Raw genomic sequence first — 20,009 nt, forward strand, 5'->3', positions numbered from 1 at the left:
CTTGACCTCACCATCTCCATCGCAGGGGACAGACTCCTGACCGACATACATTATAAACCCACTGACTCACATGGCTATCTGGACTACACGTCTTCCCACCCTGCCCCCTGTAAAGACTCCATCCCCTACTCCCAATTCCTCCGCCTACGCCGCATCTGTTCCCAGGATGAGACATTTCATACCAGGGCATCGGAAATGTCCTCGTTCTTCAGGGAACGGGGATTCCCCTCCGCCACCATAGATGAGGCTCACACCAGGGTCTCATCCATACCCCGCAACACTGCTCTCTCTCCCCATCCCCGCACACGCAACAAGGGCAGAGTCCCTCTGGTCCTCACCTTTCACCCCACCAGCCGGCAAATACAACACATAATCCTCCGCCATTTCCGCCACCTCCAACGTGACCCCACCACTCGCCACATCTTCCCATCTCCCCCCATGTCTGCCTTCCGCAAAGACCGCTCCCTCCGCAACTCCCTCGTCAATTCTTCCCTTCCCTCCCGCACCACCCCCTCCCCGGGCACTTTCCGTTGCAACCGCAAGAAATGCAACACCTGTCCCTTCACCTCCCCCCTCGACTCCATTCAAGGTCCCAAGCAGTCGTTCCAGGTGCGACAAAGGTTCACCTGTATCTCCTCCAACCTCATCTACTGCATCCGCTGCTCTAGATGTCAGCTAATTTACATCGGTGAGACCAAGCGTAGGTTGGGCGACCGTTTCGCCGAACACCTCCGCTCAGTCCGCCTTAACCTACATGACCTCCCGGTCGCTCAGCACTTCAACTCCCCCTCCCATTCCCAATCCGACCTCTCTGTCCTGGGTCTCCTCCATTGCCAGAGTGAGCAACAGCGGAAATTGGAGGAACAGCACCTCATATTCCGTCTGGGGTCCTTGCGCCCTTATGGCATCAACATTGAATTCCCCCAATTTGGCTAGCCTGTGCTGTCCCCTCCCCTTCCTTCACCCTCTAGCTGTCTCCTCCCACCCTCCCATCCGCCCGCCCTCGGGCTCCTCCTCCTCCCTTTTTCCTTCTTTCTTTCCCCACCCCCCATCAGTCTGAAGAAGGGTTTCGGCCCGAAACGTCGCCTATTTCCTTCGCTCCATAGATGCTGCTGCACCCGCTGAGTTCCTCCAGCAATTTTGTGTACCTGTGATCAAGATCTTACTTTTTGTAATATAGATACTCTGACTGATGAAGGCCAATGTTCCCAAACCTTCTAGGCCACCCTACCTACCTGCGATGACACTTTCAAAGAACTATATATTTGCACTCTTCTGCTCTGCCATTCACTGTGAAGGACCTGCCCCGGTTTGACTAAAATGGAACACCTTGTACTCATCAGTATTAAACTCCATTAACCATTCCTCAGACCACTTGATCAAGATCCTGCTGCCATTTTTCATAACCATCGTCGCTATCTTCGATGCCACAGATTTTTGTGTCATCTGCAAACTTACCAATTGTGCCTTGTACATTTCCATCCAAATCGTTGATATAAACCTCAAACAGCAAAGGGCCCAACACCACTTCAAGGCACACCACAGGCCTCCAGTCCGAAAAACAATTTCCCACTATCAACCTCTGCATCCTTCCATGAAGCCAATTCTCTATCCAGTTAGTTGGCTCTCCCTAGATCCCAGGCAAGTTAAACCATGTAGACTATATCAACCTCATTGCTTTCATCAATATATTTTGTTACTTTCTAAAAGAAATTCAATCAAAATAATCCAATGGGATCTTCTACCAATTAAACCATATTTAATATTCCTAAATAACCCCTGCCTTTCCCTATGTTGATTAATCCTGTCCCTCAGAATGTTTTCCAATAACATTCTGATCATTGTTAGACTAATGCACCTTTACCCGGTCTGGATAATGCCTGCCTCCTTTCTTGAATCTATTAAAGAAAGTACCACATTTCTAGCCATCTGGTACCTCACCTGCTGTTAGGTCTCTCTATCAGGGCCCCAATAATGTCTCTTGCCTTACACAGCATCCCGGGACACATGACATCAGGTTAAATCCCCGGAATTCATCCGACTTTGTGCTGATGAAGACATCTAATACATACTACTTTTTTTGGTTACCAGACTACCGTATATCCTCAATCCCGTCTTGAAATCCACAACTGCAATATTTTTGGTCTTAGTGAGCCTGAGCCACTTACTCACTCACTGATTGCCACTTTAGTCCCTAATGGGGTATTGAGCCATATTGATGCCTATTTTCTTTAGATTAAAGAACCACAGCCCAATCACGAATTCATATAAAACCATAAAATGCTGGATTGTAACAACACCATATTGTAATCTGCTGCTGAAATTCATCAATTAGTCAATAGAATGAAATTTAAGAGGCAGAGTACAATGTGTTATCTCTATCAACATTAATCTGCCATGTTCGTTCTGCAAATTTTATCCAGATTACTCGGTAGCTGTTTGATTGTTTTCGCCAGGTTTATCTACCTCTCTGCAATGTTAACTTTGACAAGTCTGCGCTGTTTATCTTATTCAGGTTATTTCTGTGCATTAGAAGTAGATGTGATCCAAAGACAAATCCTTGGCCGGACATCACTACCTTTGCTTTCTTTTGTGTTCACACATCCAGCAGAGTGTAGTGACAGAGGCAGTGGCATCAGCCAGCTTGTAGACCCTGGACTTACAGCAGGTTTGCATGTCCATACTTAATTCCATTGGAATGGCTGATACCACGGCTCCAAACACATCACCAGGACAATGTACTCAGTGAACCTAGCAGCCACATTCTTCTATTATCCATATGATCTTAAAGGTTCTCAAAACCTCTTAGAAAACCCCATGTTTTTGTAATTATTATTTTTATATCTGACTTCATTCATTATGCTTACAATAATTACTTTTGTCTCTCCGTCCATTCTTTTTTTTAAAATTGTGAACATTTCTGTAATCGTTCTGTTAATCTTATTGTTCTTTATTTAGTTTACTTGGTACCGTCTTGTTATTCGGTTCAGAATTGCTGTGTTTAGTCTACAATCATGCTTTCACCATACTTTGCTTTCAAGCATCCATCTTCAATATGGATTTTGAGAACAAGCTCATCATTTGAGTTGACCAAGCTCTTCTTCCTTGAGTGCAATATGATTTTCACTATTCAAAGCAGCAAATGTTCAGAACTTCACTAAAATCTTATATTTTTCCATCAAATTGCTGTTCCTTTCTCCATCTTCTTCTTCTTGCGTATGGCGTGCACAGCCTAAAGTTGTAGGACAACTTGTTCTATTTGATCTTATTTGATTCTGCACACCGGGTTGATTGCATTCGTCAAAACAGAATGTGAAGGTTGCAATCTTCCACCCCCTTTCTCCATAAAAAGTGTTTAATCTACTATATGAAACATGATTGGAAAATAAATATAAAACTCATGGTTCTCTTAAGAGAGATCTTATTCAACTCATTTGGTGAGGTTGTACTCGATATATAAAGCGTGGATAGATATTTTAAGGTAAAGAATATTGGGACTTGAAGTTATTGGAATGAAGTAACGTTCATGGAGAGCATAAATCAAATAAAATATTCCTTTGATCAAACGAAAATTCCAGAAATCTAGAGAATATACTTAAATCCTACTTATCACACTCTTTCATTTAGCTTTTGATACTTTCTTAGCAAAGCTGCAACTCAGACATTGTAATTTATCTCTTTAATTCAGATTTGCATCAGAATCCAGCCAAGAAAATAAATAGTTTCACGGGTGGCTTATGAGAATACTAAAATCTGTATTTAACTGATCTAATGGACTCAGAGAAAGTCAACCTTAAAATAATCAGTTGCAATAGAAACACCTCTACAATAGCATCATTCATTGCATTAAACATTTGCCATCACAATAATCTCTCTCATCATCATACTCTCAATGCAGAAAACATTTTATATTGCCATTTTTCTCCTGTAGATTAAAATTCTTCCTCCAGTAATCTCCTACCACTATATTCTCTGGAGCCATTGCATTTTCCCCAATGGACATTATCATTTAGGTATGAACCGACTAGAACACCTGCTATTGAATGTTGGGTTATATCAGAAGTTCCTTACCTTCACCAAGTAAACTTGGCAATCACTGACATAATCATATTCCAGTCCATCAAAGCTACGATAATGCCGATCACTGTAGATGGTGCACACAGCGGGACATGGATGGTATGTGCAGTTAAAAACTCCTCGTTGACATATACTAAGGAAGGAAAGTATCATTAAAGTCCGACAAAACTGCACCATTTTATTCAAATTAACGGAAGAACTAGAATAATTAACAGAACGAGTAATAATTATTGAATAACAAACAATCTGCTGAAGGAACTTAATAGGTTGAAGAACATTTGTGGATGGAAATGATTAGATCAAACTCTGCATCAGGATTGAGAGTGCAAAGGTAAGATCTCTTAATTACCATTTCAATAAAGTTAGAGCCTTACAAGTACCAGAACAACCCATCAATAATTAGACAAAATGTATAGGAAGGAACAGCAGATGCTGGTTTAAACCAAAGATAGATACAAATGTTGGAGTAACTCAGCGAGACAGGCGGCATCTCTGGAGAGAAAGAACGGGCAACGTCACACATTCCTTCTCTCCAGAGATGCTGCCTGTCTCGCTGAGTTACTCCAGCATTTTGTGTCTATCATCACTAATTAGACTGGCCAATGGAGCGTCAATAACATTTGCAAGACAAATAAAGTCTCATAATTACACAACCTGTGAAATGAGAAGTGGACAGATCCCTGTTTCTGATTTCAAGAGTCTACAGACTGATCTTTTTAGTAGCCAGACAATTGCTGAGAAGATCTTGCGGGGACAAAAACAGACAATAGTTTAATGGAGAGGCAGGAACAATTCGACAATTCATTGCTGATTATTGTAAGACTGTGATGATCTGGTGTTTGATGGTTCATAAATCCCATTTTTTCTGCATCCCGCTCATTTCTTAATACTCTGTCCCTGTTCTCTGCAGATCCATTATCCAGGAGCCACATACTCACAAAGTTGATCATTGGATATGTGGCTGAAGTGTGGCCCAGCCAGGGACAGGGTCCAGTTTAAGAACACCAGGGGTCAAAAACATGTCTGTGACAGGTACCGGTGTCCAAAGTGTAGATAAGATGAGCAGCTGGAACAGGATCCAGAGCGCAACAAGCTGAAACTCTGCAGGTTCTGTTTCCCACTTGAGAGCTTAGTCTCCCGCCTGATTCACTGGAAAAATTATTATACTACTGTGTACTGTGTAAGAAAAACAAATGAAATTAAAGTGTGTTGGGTAATAAGAGTGCATCTAATAGTCAGAAGAAGGGTCTCAACCCAAAATGTCGCCAATTCCTACTCTCCATAGATGCTGCCTCACCCGCTGAGTTTCTCCAGCATTTTTGTCTACCTTCGATTTTTCCAGCATCTGCAGTTCTTTCTTAAACAGTCTGGAAAATCTGCCAGCCCAGCACCACCAAGCTCACATAGTCACAGTCATAAACTACTAGAACACAGAAACAGGACCTTCACCCCAACCTGTCATAAGGTCATAAGTAATAAGAGCAGAATTAAGCCATTCAGCCCATTAAGTCTACTCCGTCATTCAATCATGGCTGATCTATCTCTCCCTCCTAACCCCATTCTCCTGCTTTCTCCCCATAACCCCTGATACCCGTACTAATCAAGAATCTATCTATCTCTGCTTTAAAAATGTCTATTGACAGCCTCCACAGCCATCTGTGGCAAATAATTACACAGATTCGCCACCCTCAGACTAAAGAAATTCCTTCTCATCTCCTTCCTGAAGGAATGTCCTTTAATTATGAGGCTATGACCTCTAGTCCTAAACCCTCCCACTAGTAGGAATATCCTCTCCACATCCACTCTATCCAAGCCTCTCACTATTTGGTACGTTTCAATGAGGTCCCCCATCATTCTTCGAAACTCCAGTAATTGCAGGCCCAGTGCCGACAAAAGCTCATCATGTTATTAAATGTCATTCAAATTGACAGCTTATGAACATAAAAATTAGTGACATTGTTTTCTTTTACACATTTCTAGCTTTACAGAACTTTATTATTGTGTGCCATTTAAAAAACCTCCCATCATCCTGAAAAGCCAAGATTATTGTATTGTCGATAATAGCAAAATAATCTTGTAAACCTCCACTGGTCTCTCTCCATGTGCCAGCACATCCTTCCTCAGTTATGGTGCCCAAAATTGCTCACAATATTCCAAATGCGGCCTGTCCATGGCGACCAGGATGTCTCATCTGCATTAGTCCCATTTGTCTGCATTTGCCCATATCCCTCAAAACCTTTTCTATCATGTACCTGACCAAATGTCTTTTGATGCTATTATTGTACCTGCCTCAACCACTTTATCTGGTAACTTGTTCCATGTACATACCATCCTCTATGTGAAGAAATTGCCCCTCAGATCACTTTTATATATTTCAGTTCTCACCTCTGCCCTCTAGGTATTGATCCCTTTACCCTGGGAAAATGACTGTGGCTATTCACCTTGTCTCTGCCCCTCATGATTTTATACACCTCTCTCAGATCATCCCTCACAGCATAAACTCTGGCCTGCCCAACCCATCACTATAACCCAGGGCCTTTAGTCCTGGCAACATTCTCATGAATCTTCCTTGCACTCTTTCCAACTTAATGACATCTTTCCTACAGGAGGGTAAGCAAAACTGGAGTACATAGTGCTCCAAGTACAACCTCACCAACATCTTGCACAACTGCAACATAACTTCCCAACTCCTATACTCAATGCCCTGACTCATGAAGACCAGTGTGCCAAATGCCTTCTTCAACACCTTAACTACTTGAGACAGCACTTTCAGGGAACTATGGAATTTGTACTCTGATCTACAACACAGTCCAAGGCCCTACTCTTCACTGTGGAAGTCCTACCATGGTTTGACTTCCCAAAATGCAGCATCTTGCACCTATCAGAATTAAACACCATTTGCCATTCCTCAGCCCACGTATGAAGCTGATCACCATTTTGCCGCTATTTTTGACAACCCTCTTCACCTTTAATGATACCCCATGATTTAACACTATCTGCAAACTTACTAAGCATCTATTGTTTAATTAAATTACCTAACTATGATTAAATTATATATTAAACCACAAAATTATATATTAAACTGGTGATTTGTATGTTGGCAAAAGAGTTTCTAAAAGATGATAGCACCACAAATAAATGTTTTGTGAAAATCTAGCATTAGATAATCAGTTTTAGCTTCATATAACAGATTTGTACCCACCAGGTGTAACAAAGTGTAGAAACCACTTCTCCAGGCAAATATTCCTGCCCTTTCCAACTGCATGGACAACTTTCAGGCAGAAAGCAGTCTCTACCATGTTTGATCAACCTGGAGCACAAAGGAACAAAAGCAATGGTCAAAACTTTTAATTCAACGCTTGTCCTAGAAAGTTGAGAAGATCAAATAATATTATTTTAAGAAACTATAAATAGAAAACGGCACAAGTAAAAAATTGACATTTGAGAAGGATAAGCAGAAGGGAAAAGGAAATAATGGATGCGATCACTGCTGTGATGATATATGATTTTGGCTCTGAAGCTCAAAGTGTAGAATCACCAAGGATGCAGGGGCAGCACAGGGTAGCTGCTAGAGCTGCTGCCTCACAGCATCAGAGACCCATATTTGACCGTGACTTAGGGTGATATCTGTGTGGAGTTTGAACATTCTCTCTGTGCCATGTGGTTTCCTTCAGGTGCTCCGGTTTCATCCCAAACTCCAAAAACGTACAGGTTTGTAGGTTAATTGGCTTTGGTAAAATTGTAAATTGTCCCTAATGTAGGATAGTGTTAGTGTATGCTGTGACCGTTGGTTGGTGCTGACTTGTTGGGCCGAATGGCCTGTATCTCTCTAAATTCTAAGCTGTAAAGTGCTCCAGTTTCCTCCCGCAACCCATGGACGTGCAGGTTTGAAGGATAATTGGCCTCTGTAGTTTTCCCCTGTTGTGTAGAGAGTGGATGCAACAGAGCTAGAGATGTCTTCCAGGGAAGGCAGAGGGCAGCCGATGATTTTCTGGGCAGTTCTGATCACTCTCTGCAGGACCCTCCTGTCTGCTGCTGAGCAGCTGGCATACCACACCGTGATAACATATAAGAATCATGTAACATATAAGAATGAGAAGGGGATTGACAAGGTGAATGGTTTTTCCCCCAGTTTGGGGGATGGGGGCAGTTGTTGGGGTACCAAGGATTAGGGAAAATAGATTCATAATTAGGGGTTCCTGATTTAAGACAGAGATGATGAGAAAATTCTTTGGGCGGCACAGTGGTGCAACAGTAGAGTTGCTACCTTATAGCACCAGAGACCCAGCTTCCATTCTGCTTATGGGTGCTATCTGCCTACGTAGTTTGTATGTTCTCCCTATGACCACATGGATTTTCTCCAGGTGCTCAAGTTTCCTCCCACACTCCAAAGACGTACACATTTGTAGGTTAATTGGCTTTGGTAAGTTATAAAATTGTCCCTGGCGTGTGTAGGTTAGTTACGGTGTGATCATTGGTTAGCGTAGATTCGGTGCACCAAAGGGCTTGTTTTCATGCTGTATCAGCAAAGTCTAACATCTAAAATAATGAGGTCAAGATTCATAGGAATTCTCTACCACAGAGACCTGTAGAGACAGAATCATGTAACATATTCACTGCAGAGAATAGCAGACATTGAACTGCAAGATTCAAGATGCATGGGAGAGATTAGGAAGCTGAGATCAAGATTTGTCAGCCTTGACCTGACCAGATGGAGGAGGGCACTTGGGGATCAAGTGGACTGTCTCCACTTTTGTTTTTATGTTCTTCTGCTCTAAAACATTGTCTTATAAAATATCAAACCTGCTCAGCATGTCTCAGTTAACTATTATAGCATTGGTAGAGTCATACAGCGTAGAAGCAGGCCCTTCGGCCCAACTTGCCCACACCGGCCAACATGTCCCACCTACACTAGTCCCACCTGCCTGCAATTGGTCCATATCCCTCCAAACCTGTCCTATCCATTTACCCGCCTAACTTTTTTTAAAATGTTGGGATAGTCCCTGCCTCAAATACCTAATTTTCCCTTCACCTAAAACCTATGTCCTCTGGTCCTCGACATCCCCCACTCTAGGCAAGAGACTCTGTGCATCAACCCGATCTATTCCTCTCATGATTTTATACACCTCAATAAGATCCCCCTAATCCTCCTGCGCTCCAAGGAATAGAGTCCCAGCCTACTCAACCTCTCCCAATAGTCCAGACCCTCTAGCCCAGGCAACATACTTGTAAATCTTTTCTGTACCATTTCCAGCTTGACAACATCTTTCCTATAACATGGTGCCCAGAATTGAATACAATACTCTAAATGCGGCCTCACCAACGTCTTATGCAACTGCAACAAGACCTCCCAACTTCTAAACTTAATATATAAACTCCTTTTATAACATGTAGGCAGGATTAGTGCAAGATGAACACTGAATATTAGCAACAAATGGAAGAAAGACCAATGAATTGTTTTTTGCATGTCTGGACAATTACAGTGGAATGCAGACTCTATTTTTAGATTGTCAAATTATGTCATTATCTAGATATGAAATTCTTCTGTCTTTCAGATTTCTTGACTGTGCAGACATATGCAACCCAATTGAATTCCATTCATGCTTTTAAACTATTTTCATGGTCCTTTTTACTGCTAATATTAGGTTCCATACAGTATATCAATTTAAGACTCTAGTAGGGTGTTGTCATATTTTAATACAATTGTAATACAAATTTCCTTAACCCACAGAAGATGCTTAATACTAAACGTATTATGTTCTTCTACAGTATATTAAATTTATTTTTATTTATGTTAAATATTGTGGGAACGTATTTGAAAGGAATATTTTTGGTTGTCTGGAGATACATTTTTTTTTAAATAGCAATACAATATAACGACTGCATCATCTCACTGGTTCACAATAACCAGACAGAAATGTTCAGCTTGTTTCTTTACAGCACCTGTATTGTAAATGCCTAACAACAACCTGCATATCTATATCACTAAAAGTCTCATCTTGACCACTTCCTGTGCACTGTATTTTGATTTTAGAAAAAACGCTGCCACTTACGGCTGTGATTTTTGGCCATCTTACTCAGAGTCCCCCTCCGCTGCGCAGGACAAGAGGATTTTTCCCATCGATAAAAAATAAAAGACTTATTAATGTTTAAAAAATGTTGAGATTCTCTCTCCTGAAGGCCACGCCCCTTCCAGAGGGACTATAAAACCCGGAAGTGTGGAGGTGCCTCAGTTCTCTGCAAGATGGGGGAGTGAAAGGTCGCAATTCTCAATCTGAGCTGTGAATAACACTGAACACATTAGACCCACAGAAAATTTCATATTGGGAATCCAAACTATCAAATGAGAATTGAGAAATGTAAAGAAGACCAAAATCAGAAAGATTGCAGTAGCAGTGTGGTGCTTAAGAGGTTACAGAATTGAGAAGGCACAAGGCCAGAAAGAAGTTTCACTTACAAATTTCAGACTGGATCAGGAGCAATACAGTATAATTCAGTGTAGCAAAGTGCGGAGTCATGCATTTTGGTAATAAGAATAAAGGCGTAGATTATGTTCTAAATGGAGAGAGAATCCAGAAATCGGAGGTGCAAAGGGACTTGGTTGCTGCAGGACTCCCAAAAAGTTAATTTGCAAGTCGAATCGGTAGTAAGGAAGGCACATTCAATCCTAGCATTTATATCGAGGACAGGAACACAAAAACAGAGATGTAATGCTGGGGCTCTATAAGGCGCTGGTCAGGCCGCATTTGGAGTACTGTGAGCAAATTTGGGCCCCAAATCTGAGGAGGGATGAGCTGCCTCTGGAGAGGGTCCAGGGGAGGTTTACAAGAATGATTCCAGGAATGAGTGGGTTAGCATATGATGAGCGTTTGACAGCACTTGGCCTCTACTCGCTGGAGTTTAGAAGGTTGAGGGGGGAATAATGAAAGGCATATATAGAGTGGATGTGAAAAAGATGTTTCCATGGGTGGGAGAGTCTAGGACCAGATGTCATAGCCTCAGAATTCAAGGGCGCTCTGTTAGAAAGTAGGTGAGGAAGAACTTCTTTAATCAGGGGGTAGTTAATCTGTGGAACATTGCCACAGAAGGCTGTGGAGACCAAGTCACTGGATATTTTTAAGGCAGAGATAGACACATTCTTGATCAGAATGGGTGGCAAAGGTTATGGGGAGAAGGCAGGAAAATGGAATTAGGAGGCAGAGACCAGCTGTGATTGAATGGTGGAGTGGACTCAATGAGCCGATAGTCTAATTCTACTCCTATAACGGGTGAATTTGGGAATACCGTTGAGCAAGGATACTGTATGTTGGTGGGGTAGAATTTGACCTATAGTGGATGATGAATGAGGGTTTAGCTACAAGAGAACTGAATTGATCACATCCAGATATAACAATGGATGATAGCATCAATGATGCAGGGGCTGGGGTATAATAGAAGCAGGGATTATTGTGGAGGTGGAAGAATTGTGTAAAGAGGATAAGTAGCAGAATTCTGGATAGAAGACAGCATCTAACTTTAAAAAAAAGCATGGTCATTACAAATCACCAACTGTGGAGTCAGGCAGAATGAATGCCAAGGTTCCAGAGCTTGCAGTGGGAACCAAGATGGTGTTTAACTGGAGGAACTCGGAGCTCCAGTCTGAAGCTAGGAACAATACCTAGGGACAATATGGCCACAAACTGCAATCTCTCCTGTGAAGTTCCACCTGGTCTCAGCCAAATCCATATTCACTTCTTATCAATGTGTTGGTGAAAGAAGCAAGACTGGTGGATGGTACACAAAATAGCTGGGGAAACTCAGCGGGTGCAGCAGCATCTATGGAGCGAAGGAAATAGGCGACGTTTCGGGCCGAAACCCTTCTTCAGACTGATGGGGGGTGGGGAAAGAAAGAAGGAAAAAGGGAGGAGGAGGAGGAGCCCGAGGGCGGGCGGATGGGAGGAGACAGCTAGAGGGTTAAGGAAGGGGAGGAGACAGCACGGGCTAGCCAAATTGGGAGAATTCAATGTTAATGCCAAGACTGGTGGATATTGGCTTCTGGCAAAACACCCACCAAAACCATACCTAATCCATTAGTGTTTCACTACAGAAAGCGACTGTTTGCTCCGCAAGCTATTGCCACAAAGAAAAAAGTTTCATTGAGGATCTTCACCACCTGTTCCTAAGCACAACATCCCAGTGCTCCTGATAGATACAATCCAGTGATCTATGGTGAGTGGATATTAATAAATTAACCCATTGTGAAAACCAAGCGTCTTTCATGACTTTAGGTCACCATAAAGTTCCTATGCTGAACAAAGGTTTCATGAGACCATGTAACAGGTACAGTCATTGTTAGAATGCAGGAAAAGCAACAGGCAATTTGCACTTAGCAAACTCCCACATGTTGCAAACTGGCAATGATCAATTAATTTACATGAATTTAATTGAATGAGGGATGTGCATTGATCACGAGAGCGGTAATAACTCCATGCTCTTCATAGAACCATTACCACAGGTTGGATGAGATGGTTGCACAAGCCAGGCCTCAGTTTAAAACCTCATCCCAAGTACCTCTGAGTGTATAGATATCCCGCAGTACTGTGGCAGAATGTCAAGCCAAAGTTCCGTGTACAAATCTTTCGACTGAAACTCAAACCCACAAGTTTCTGCCACTGGGGCAGGAAAGCTGGCGGATGTACCATTATGATGCTATTCCAATTATTCATGTCTGAAAACAATGATAAGCTTTCAGATTTATGTCAGTACTTTGGTATTTCAATGCACTTACCCAGGGGAACAAACACACCCTGAAATGCAGGGTGTCATGGGTGAACAGGTAACATTCATCATTAGGTTTTCACAAGTGACCTCACACGCTGCCCCTGTCCAAGGCAAACCAGGCTGGGGATCTCGACAGTCAAAATATCTCTTATTGTGCGGACAGTCCCCTGGTTCAGGTTCTGCATAAAACGGAAATCATGTTTGTTTTAACGTTGCTCACAAATCAAATGGATAGTTATGATAACAAATAACTTTGTCAAGCTGATTAAAACATTAAGAATAGGGGTGCATTTTTAAATTTTATGTTTAGAATTAAATGCAGAAACTATCTTCATTATATATCATCAGAGTGAAACAAGTTGTAGATTTGCATGTATTCATGAATCCCCCCCCCCCCCCCCACTTGGATGCGGATCAGATTGCACGGCGATTTGTCAGTTTGTCATTTGACTTGGTCCAAAGCACAAGTCTCTCCCATGGACAAGCCACAATTTAAAAAATCTTCACGGGGACTTCAAACCAGAACACCCGGCACTACAGTGATAGAGTTCAGCTCAGGGCTGTCTGCTTGTTGTTTAGATTATCTTTCAGTGACGGAAGGCTGCCCTGTCGAAGGATTGTTCCTGTTAACATCTCATTAACATCCTTGTGCTTAGATATCCATCCAACACAAATGCCAGTAACTGAGAAGGAAGACTCATGTACAGGCCTCCTGTCTCACCTTCATAATTGTTCTTCGATTTCCCCTCAGCCAAGTCCACAAACTCTGCCCTGTTCCTTTCTATTCTACCTACCCAGCAATGGAAGCTGTATTTCAACTGAGTCACAAGATCTAGTTACAGGAATATCATATTAGTGATGAGTTTGTTTTTAGTTCTCTAAACTGTAAACCTAAATCACAAATACACATAAACATCTACAATTCAGGATATATTTGTGTGAAGACCAAAGTCTGATGAAATGTCTCGACCCGAAACGTCACCCATTCCTTCTATCCAGAGATGCTGCCTGTCCCGCTGAGTTACTCCAGCATTCTGTGCCTATCTTCAGTGAAAACCAGCATCTGCAGTTCCTTCCTACATATATTTGTCCAAAGTGAGTTTAAGAATGGTAACAGGAGAACATTTCTTGTAAATATAATTCACCTTCCAAATGTATAATTGTATAAAATGCAACGCAAATGATGACAAATTGTAATGTACCTGGTTCTCTGGAGACACAGTCCACTTTTCCATTCCTGCACACGCTGGAAAATAAGGAACATCCCATTAGCTCTGCTGGAAAACATTTGCCTTTCCTTTATAATTATCTGAGAATTATTACAACCAATGTGAAATGTTGTATGTTATGTCCAAAACAAACTGAACAAAAACTAATAATTAGATCTATATAAATCTGAAAATATTTTAAACAGATATTTAGCCTGTTTTAAAAAAAAGTTTAACTAAAAATCAAACTACGTCAAGTGCACAAGTGTACTCAATAACAGCATTTGATAGCAATCCTTAACAAGTAAACAGGGGTAATACCATGGTCCGGAGTTACTGAAAGTGACCTCTCCTGCCTGAAATATTCCTCCCATAAATTGACAGGAGCATTGCGCTCTGGAAGAATCACAAGGGAGAAATAGAACAATTGTATTATTTATAGCAGAAGACATAAAAATGTAAAAGCTGCAATACATAAACATTAGTAAAAAAACAAATTGCAATGGAACTGAACCTTTGGAATAGAGTTCACTTGCATTCAGATAAACTGCACTGTCAAACATTTCATGCAGATAATGGGGAGCATGTATACAGCCCGTGGATTTAATGGTTGGTGTATGGCACCAGGGGTTTTGTTCTATGTTACAATGCAGCTAAAGGATAATAGTAATGTTCTGAAAATACAGTCAGAATTATACATTTACACAGAAAAACAATACAACTGTTTACGATTCTAATTACTCAAATGTGGGTTCAACGTTCTCAGTAAAACAGCAGCTCATGATTCCCTTTATTCTCATAATAAAATATATTTCCCCGTTGCCACTGATGAAAGAATATACCGTTTCCGAGTACAGTTACAGTAAATAAGAGAGCAGGCACGCTGTTAAGTGTCTCCTTTTTCATTATACACCATCAAATTAGACAGGATTGGGCCAAAAAAAATGTGACAAAAACAAAGGCAAACAGGAACTGAGACTGTGGTTGTACCTTCCATAGACTTGACAAACATAAACTGAACATCAAAGATATTTCGCTTCCTCCTCCTCTTAATGCTTTGTCATAGTGACTTCTGTGTTTCCTTTCCAATGGCAGCCAGTAAACCCTTAAACTGATGTCCAGTCAGGAGACCGAGTCTGCAGTTATTCCCCCATCTCCATCTTATCCCAATCAACACAAAACATTAGTGAGACCAAGATCTTGGCCTGAATTGCAGGCAAAGGGTGATGGGTCATGGAAATTGATCAAGGCAGAGTGCTTTAGGAAACTCTTGCCTTGCTAATGAGGAGCCCCTGAGTTTAGCAAACATAAATAATATTTCCAAGACTTTTTGGTTAAGTAATACGATGCTGATGTGGGGTTGATGGATCTTTGTACTGGACTGAACACCACAGTAGACGTATTCCAAGATCGGTGTCTGGCTTCATGTTTGGTACTTGAGTGAAGCTCCAGGTTAGTGCACTGAAGCTGGCATGAAGGTAAATGAAATATAAAATTCCAATAACACTGACACAACACCTAAAACATTAAGAAGGAACTGCAGATGCTGGTTTACACTGAAGATAAACACGGAAAGCTGGAGTAAAGGGGCTGTCCCACTTGGGCATCCTAATCCGTGAGTTCTGGCGAGTTTGCCGTCAACTCATACTCACAGCATGGTCGACGAAGTCCTAGGAGGTCTTTGTAACTGTCCTTCATGCTCGAGACCCCGTACTCGAGGCCTCAGTCAGGTCGCGGCGTGTTTTTCAACATGTTGAAAAATCTCCTTTTTCATTATACACCATCAAATTAGACAGGATTGGGCATAAAAATGTGACAAACATGTTGAAAAATCCCCGCGAGTAAAAAAAGGTCGCCATGGAAAAAAAAATCGATACTCTTTTTTCTCGTAGATTTAGTCGAAGTAGGTCGTAGTAGGTCGGCATGTTATTTGTAGGTAAATCAAGGGTAGTCGAAGGTAATCGAAGGTAGTCGAAGATAGCCTTCATCATAGTCAAAGGGAGGTCGAAGGGAGGACGAAGAATATCGAAGGAGGTCGTCTTCACTCTTCACTATTCGGTGTCCAATTTTCCCGAAGTTAGTCCTAGCTAGTCGTAGCTAGTCTTCAACATAGTCGAAGGAGGTCGAAGGAGGTCTTCTACATAGTCGAAGGAGGTCTTTAACATATCATTTTTTCAAACTCTCCTAAACTCTTCTAAACTCGCCAATTAGGTCGCCCAAGTGGGACAGCCCCTTTCCTCAGCGGGTCAGGCAGCATCTCTGGAGAGAGGGAAAACATTAACACCATTTATCACTTCACAGATTCTGCCCAACCTGCTGAGTATTTCAGCATTTCATTTTCAATGTTCAGTTTCTGCAGTATTTTGTTCCAGGATAAATAAATTACCTAGCACAGTAAAGTGAGAAAGAGTAATACAATTGAGCTGGGGATGCTGGATTGCACCACAGTGATCAAGAGCTTTTGTCTAGTAATGAACATTACTGATGCATCGAGACAGATAAGTACACAAACAAAACTTACTTTGTCACACAAAGATGTACAATTTCATCATAAAATGTCCCATTGGGGCAGTTGCAGCCTTCAGCACAATTATCACTACAGTTTTCATATAAAGAAAGTGATTCACAGGTGCGACCACAAGATGAAGAACAAACATGGTACAACATGTTCGCCGGGCAGACCACACCTGTGCAGAGAAAATACAAGCAGCAGTTCATTACAAAAGACAAAGGTATTGTTCACATCTTAACAAAAACAAACTTGATTAAACTGGACAGACCTGCACCTCAAAATCCATCTCTGAGGATGAATCTTCACACATTGATCGTTATTAGATTTGAAATATTTCTGAGATAATTCAAGCAATTGCATTAAAATGTACATTTTATGTATTTTAATAGAGTTTTCAAGCACAATTTTATATCGTTCACTGTTGCAATTCAAATATTTCCCTTAGTAATTTATCTACTTGGAGATGGTTTTTTGATAACCATCAAACAAGTATTTATAAAAGACTAAAATATTGTTAGTAAATATGTTTCTTTTATTGATTTCCATTCTAAATTAACTAATATTTGCATATTCCAATAGCTTATGGTAGTTTAACAGAAACAAATGCGATATTTTGTATTGTAGATGTTTTCATTGATCATAACTTATTTAAAGTGATGAAATGTATCATTACTTGGCACAGCTCTTTAGACCTATAAGCAAGAATTTTATAAAGTGTCCCCTTATTTTTGCCTTTCTCCTCAATTTTGTTTCATCTTTTCCCAATTCAAGTGTAATTTAAATGTAGTGCCAAATGCTTTCATAGTTTAGTGGTTCAATGGTTCCTTATTGTCACGTGTACTGAGATACAGTGACATTTGATTTGCCATATAATCATACATAAAAGCAACAAGATACATAACTACATAAAGATTAAACATAAATTTAACCAGCACCACAGTGGCGTGTGAGAATCCCCAGGGCACACAGCATAAGCGGAGACCCACAGCCATAAGTTCAATAACCGGGCCACACACACGCTCATTCACCATAATGTGACCAGAGATGTACTGACTGCTGTCACTCTCTCTGCAGTCCCTGTCCCCCCGAACAGTCAGAAAGCCATCCACACTCGCACTAGACTCCGAGACGTCCTTATGGAGCCATGTCCCTGCAAACACCAGGATCACTGCACTCACGGCACTCCCTCCGGGTCCTCACCAGCACATGCAGCACGTCCAACTTGTTTTTACGGCGACCTCACATTCCCCACTATGATGGAAGGCGAATAATTTATACCTTCTTTCCTCCTTTTCTCCTGTGGTCGGGGCAATCAAAACCTACGCAGTCGGGGCGTTCGAAGCTCCCACAGTCGGCGATCAAAGCCCCCGCATCGGGGCAGTCGAGGCTCCTGCGATCGGGGCGGTTGAAGCCCCTGCGGTTGGAGCTCCCGCAGTCGGTCACTAACAAAGGGACCGCCAGCTCCATGATGTTAAGGCCGCAGTGCGGTCGGAAATACGATTCGGAAAAAGTTTCCCCCAACCCCCCACATAACACAAAATCTAAAAGTACGCTAAAACATACAAGGAAAAACAGACTAAAAACAACAGAAGGGTCTAGACCTAGTTGGCGAGGCTCATTCCTTCAGTGATAAACCAATTCAAAAGGCAGGTTTCGGCCCGAAACGTTGCCTATTTCCTTCGCTCCATAGATGCTGCTGCACCCGCTGAGTTTCTCCAGCATTTTTGTGTACCTGGCAATTGAATGGATGTGGACAACACTATCATCCTCATTCACCCTAATCTGGAACATGTATAATAAGAGTGTGATATTCCATTCAGCAGCTCATTGAGGAATTGAGTAAATAATGATGTTTTAAATGACCCAAGTGAATTACAGTATGTGACAAGGTATTTATGCTCCTATTGTTCTAACCAAACAGCAAAGGCTGTTTTAATCTCGGTATCGTCAAAGTAAGTAAAGGGTGACATAATCTTGCTCACTTTTCTGTTCATCATATAAAACTTACCGCAGTCTGACACGTCTGATCTGAAGTCAATGAAAATCTTGTGTTTGGCACAAAGATAGGCATAGTGGGCAAGGGCAGTGCACATGCATAAACTTCCACATTTGCAAGCATCATAGCGGCACTGCTGATAGTAGACACTGGGATTCACAAAGGTGTGGCACAGAGCAAAGAGGTCTTGATTGAGAAGATCACACATTGTGGATGAATATAAAGCTGGATTTATAGATAATACAAAAGGAGATTTAAATTATGAAGTTTACAAATAAAAATGAGTTAATGAAAAAAGCATATATATTACACAAACTGTAATAGGTACCATTTTGTTGGTTGGTATCACAGGGATCAACCAAAGGAATATTTACTGGAGTTATGCAAGCTGAAGAAATCTTCCACGCATTAGCGTGTAACTGTGGCGTACCTTCAATCATACCTACAGGGGAGCTACAAATGAAAGGGAACGGTTAGAACATATTCTCATCAATATGTAAGTTGATAATCCAAGATATCTGAAACAATCAACTGGACAAATCTCCTACACTGGGATCTGAATTGTACTGACAAGTACTTTGAAGAATTATTCACATTATTATATATGTCATATTGCTTAATAGTTCAAATGTTTAATGACAATACTTGAACAGCAATGAGCAAAACTTTCATTAATACCATTTTGAAAGATTACACTTTTTTGTGTAGCTCTGGACACAAAACATTATCACCTCTGGCCTCTGGTTCTGTAGGGAACTGACAGTACCTTCGTCTTTCAAGTCTGTTTGTCTCTGACCTGCACCTACGCAGCGAAATGCTGCAGTCATAGATGAACAAGACGTTCAGCCCTGGGTCCAGGAACTCGGCGCACAGATGTCGAGCTGAGCAGCCAAATGCGATTCACATCGTCGCTCATCTTTATCCAAGGAAGGATGCAGATAAGCACAACCGAGTAGCTGGATCACTTCTATTAATTTTACATTCTCTTCATGTTCTAAGTTCGTTTCTAATAGATTAATTAATCTGTAATTATTTTTAAATTATATTTATTTGAACTGCCTCATCTGTGGAAGAATCTGTGGGCCTCATTTGCCACTTCAAAACCAACAGAGGATGTAGTGGAGCAAAATCTAGCCTTTTTCTACTTGTTACTGTAATATTCCATTCCTGAGACTGAAGAAGTGTCCCAACCTGAAATATTACCATTCCATGTCCTCCGCCATTGCTGCCTGACCCGTTGAATTACTCCAGCACGTTGTACTTTAAAAAATATTGTAAACCAGCGTCTGCAATTCCTTGTGTCTACATACAACAACAAAAAATGACTACTGGCACAAAGTTCTGGAGTAACTCAGTGGGTCAGGCAGCATCTCAGGGGAACATGGATAGGCGATGTTTCAAGTTGTGACTCTATCACTTGCCAGACTTTGTGCCGCCCCACCTCTCTTGCAGCTAT

General features: G+C 41.5%; 1 protein-coding gene across 4 annotated transcripts in view; it reads right to left on the bottom strand.

The window, feature by feature from the left end:
* Nucleotides 1-20,009, bottom strand: part of otogl (otogelin like) — a 148,907-nt gene that overhangs the window by 84,777 nt on the left and 44,121 nt on the right. For all 4 annotated transcript variants that reach the window (XM_033038224.1, XM_033038222.1, XM_033038225.1 and 1 more), the window contains 8 exons: nt 18,882-19,006; nt 18,566-18,778; nt 16,567-16,732; nt 14,367-14,441; nt 14,040-14,083; nt 12,845-13,016; nt 7,280-7,387; nt 4,072-4,210 (listed from right to left, as the gene is read on the bottom strand). In XM_033038224.1, the coding sequence (XP_032894115.1) occupies nt 4,072-4,210; nt 7,280-7,387; nt 12,845-13,016; nt 14,040-14,083; nt 14,367-14,441; nt 16,567-16,732; nt 18,566-18,778; nt 18,882-19,006 (1,042 nt within the window). The remainder of the gene's footprint in view (nt 1-4,071; nt 4,211-7,279; nt 7,388-12,844; nt 13,017-14,039; nt 14,084-14,366; nt 14,442-16,566; nt 16,733-18,565; nt 18,779-18,881; nt 19,007-20,009) is intronic.

Source organism: Amblyraja radiata, chromosome 19, assembly GCF_010909765.2.
Source record: "Amblyraja radiata isolate CabotCenter1 chromosome 19, sAmbRad1.1.pri, whole genome shotgun sequence".
Lineage (NCBI taxonomy): Eukaryota > Metazoa > Chordata > Chondrichthyes > Rajiformes > Rajidae > Amblyraja > Amblyraja radiata.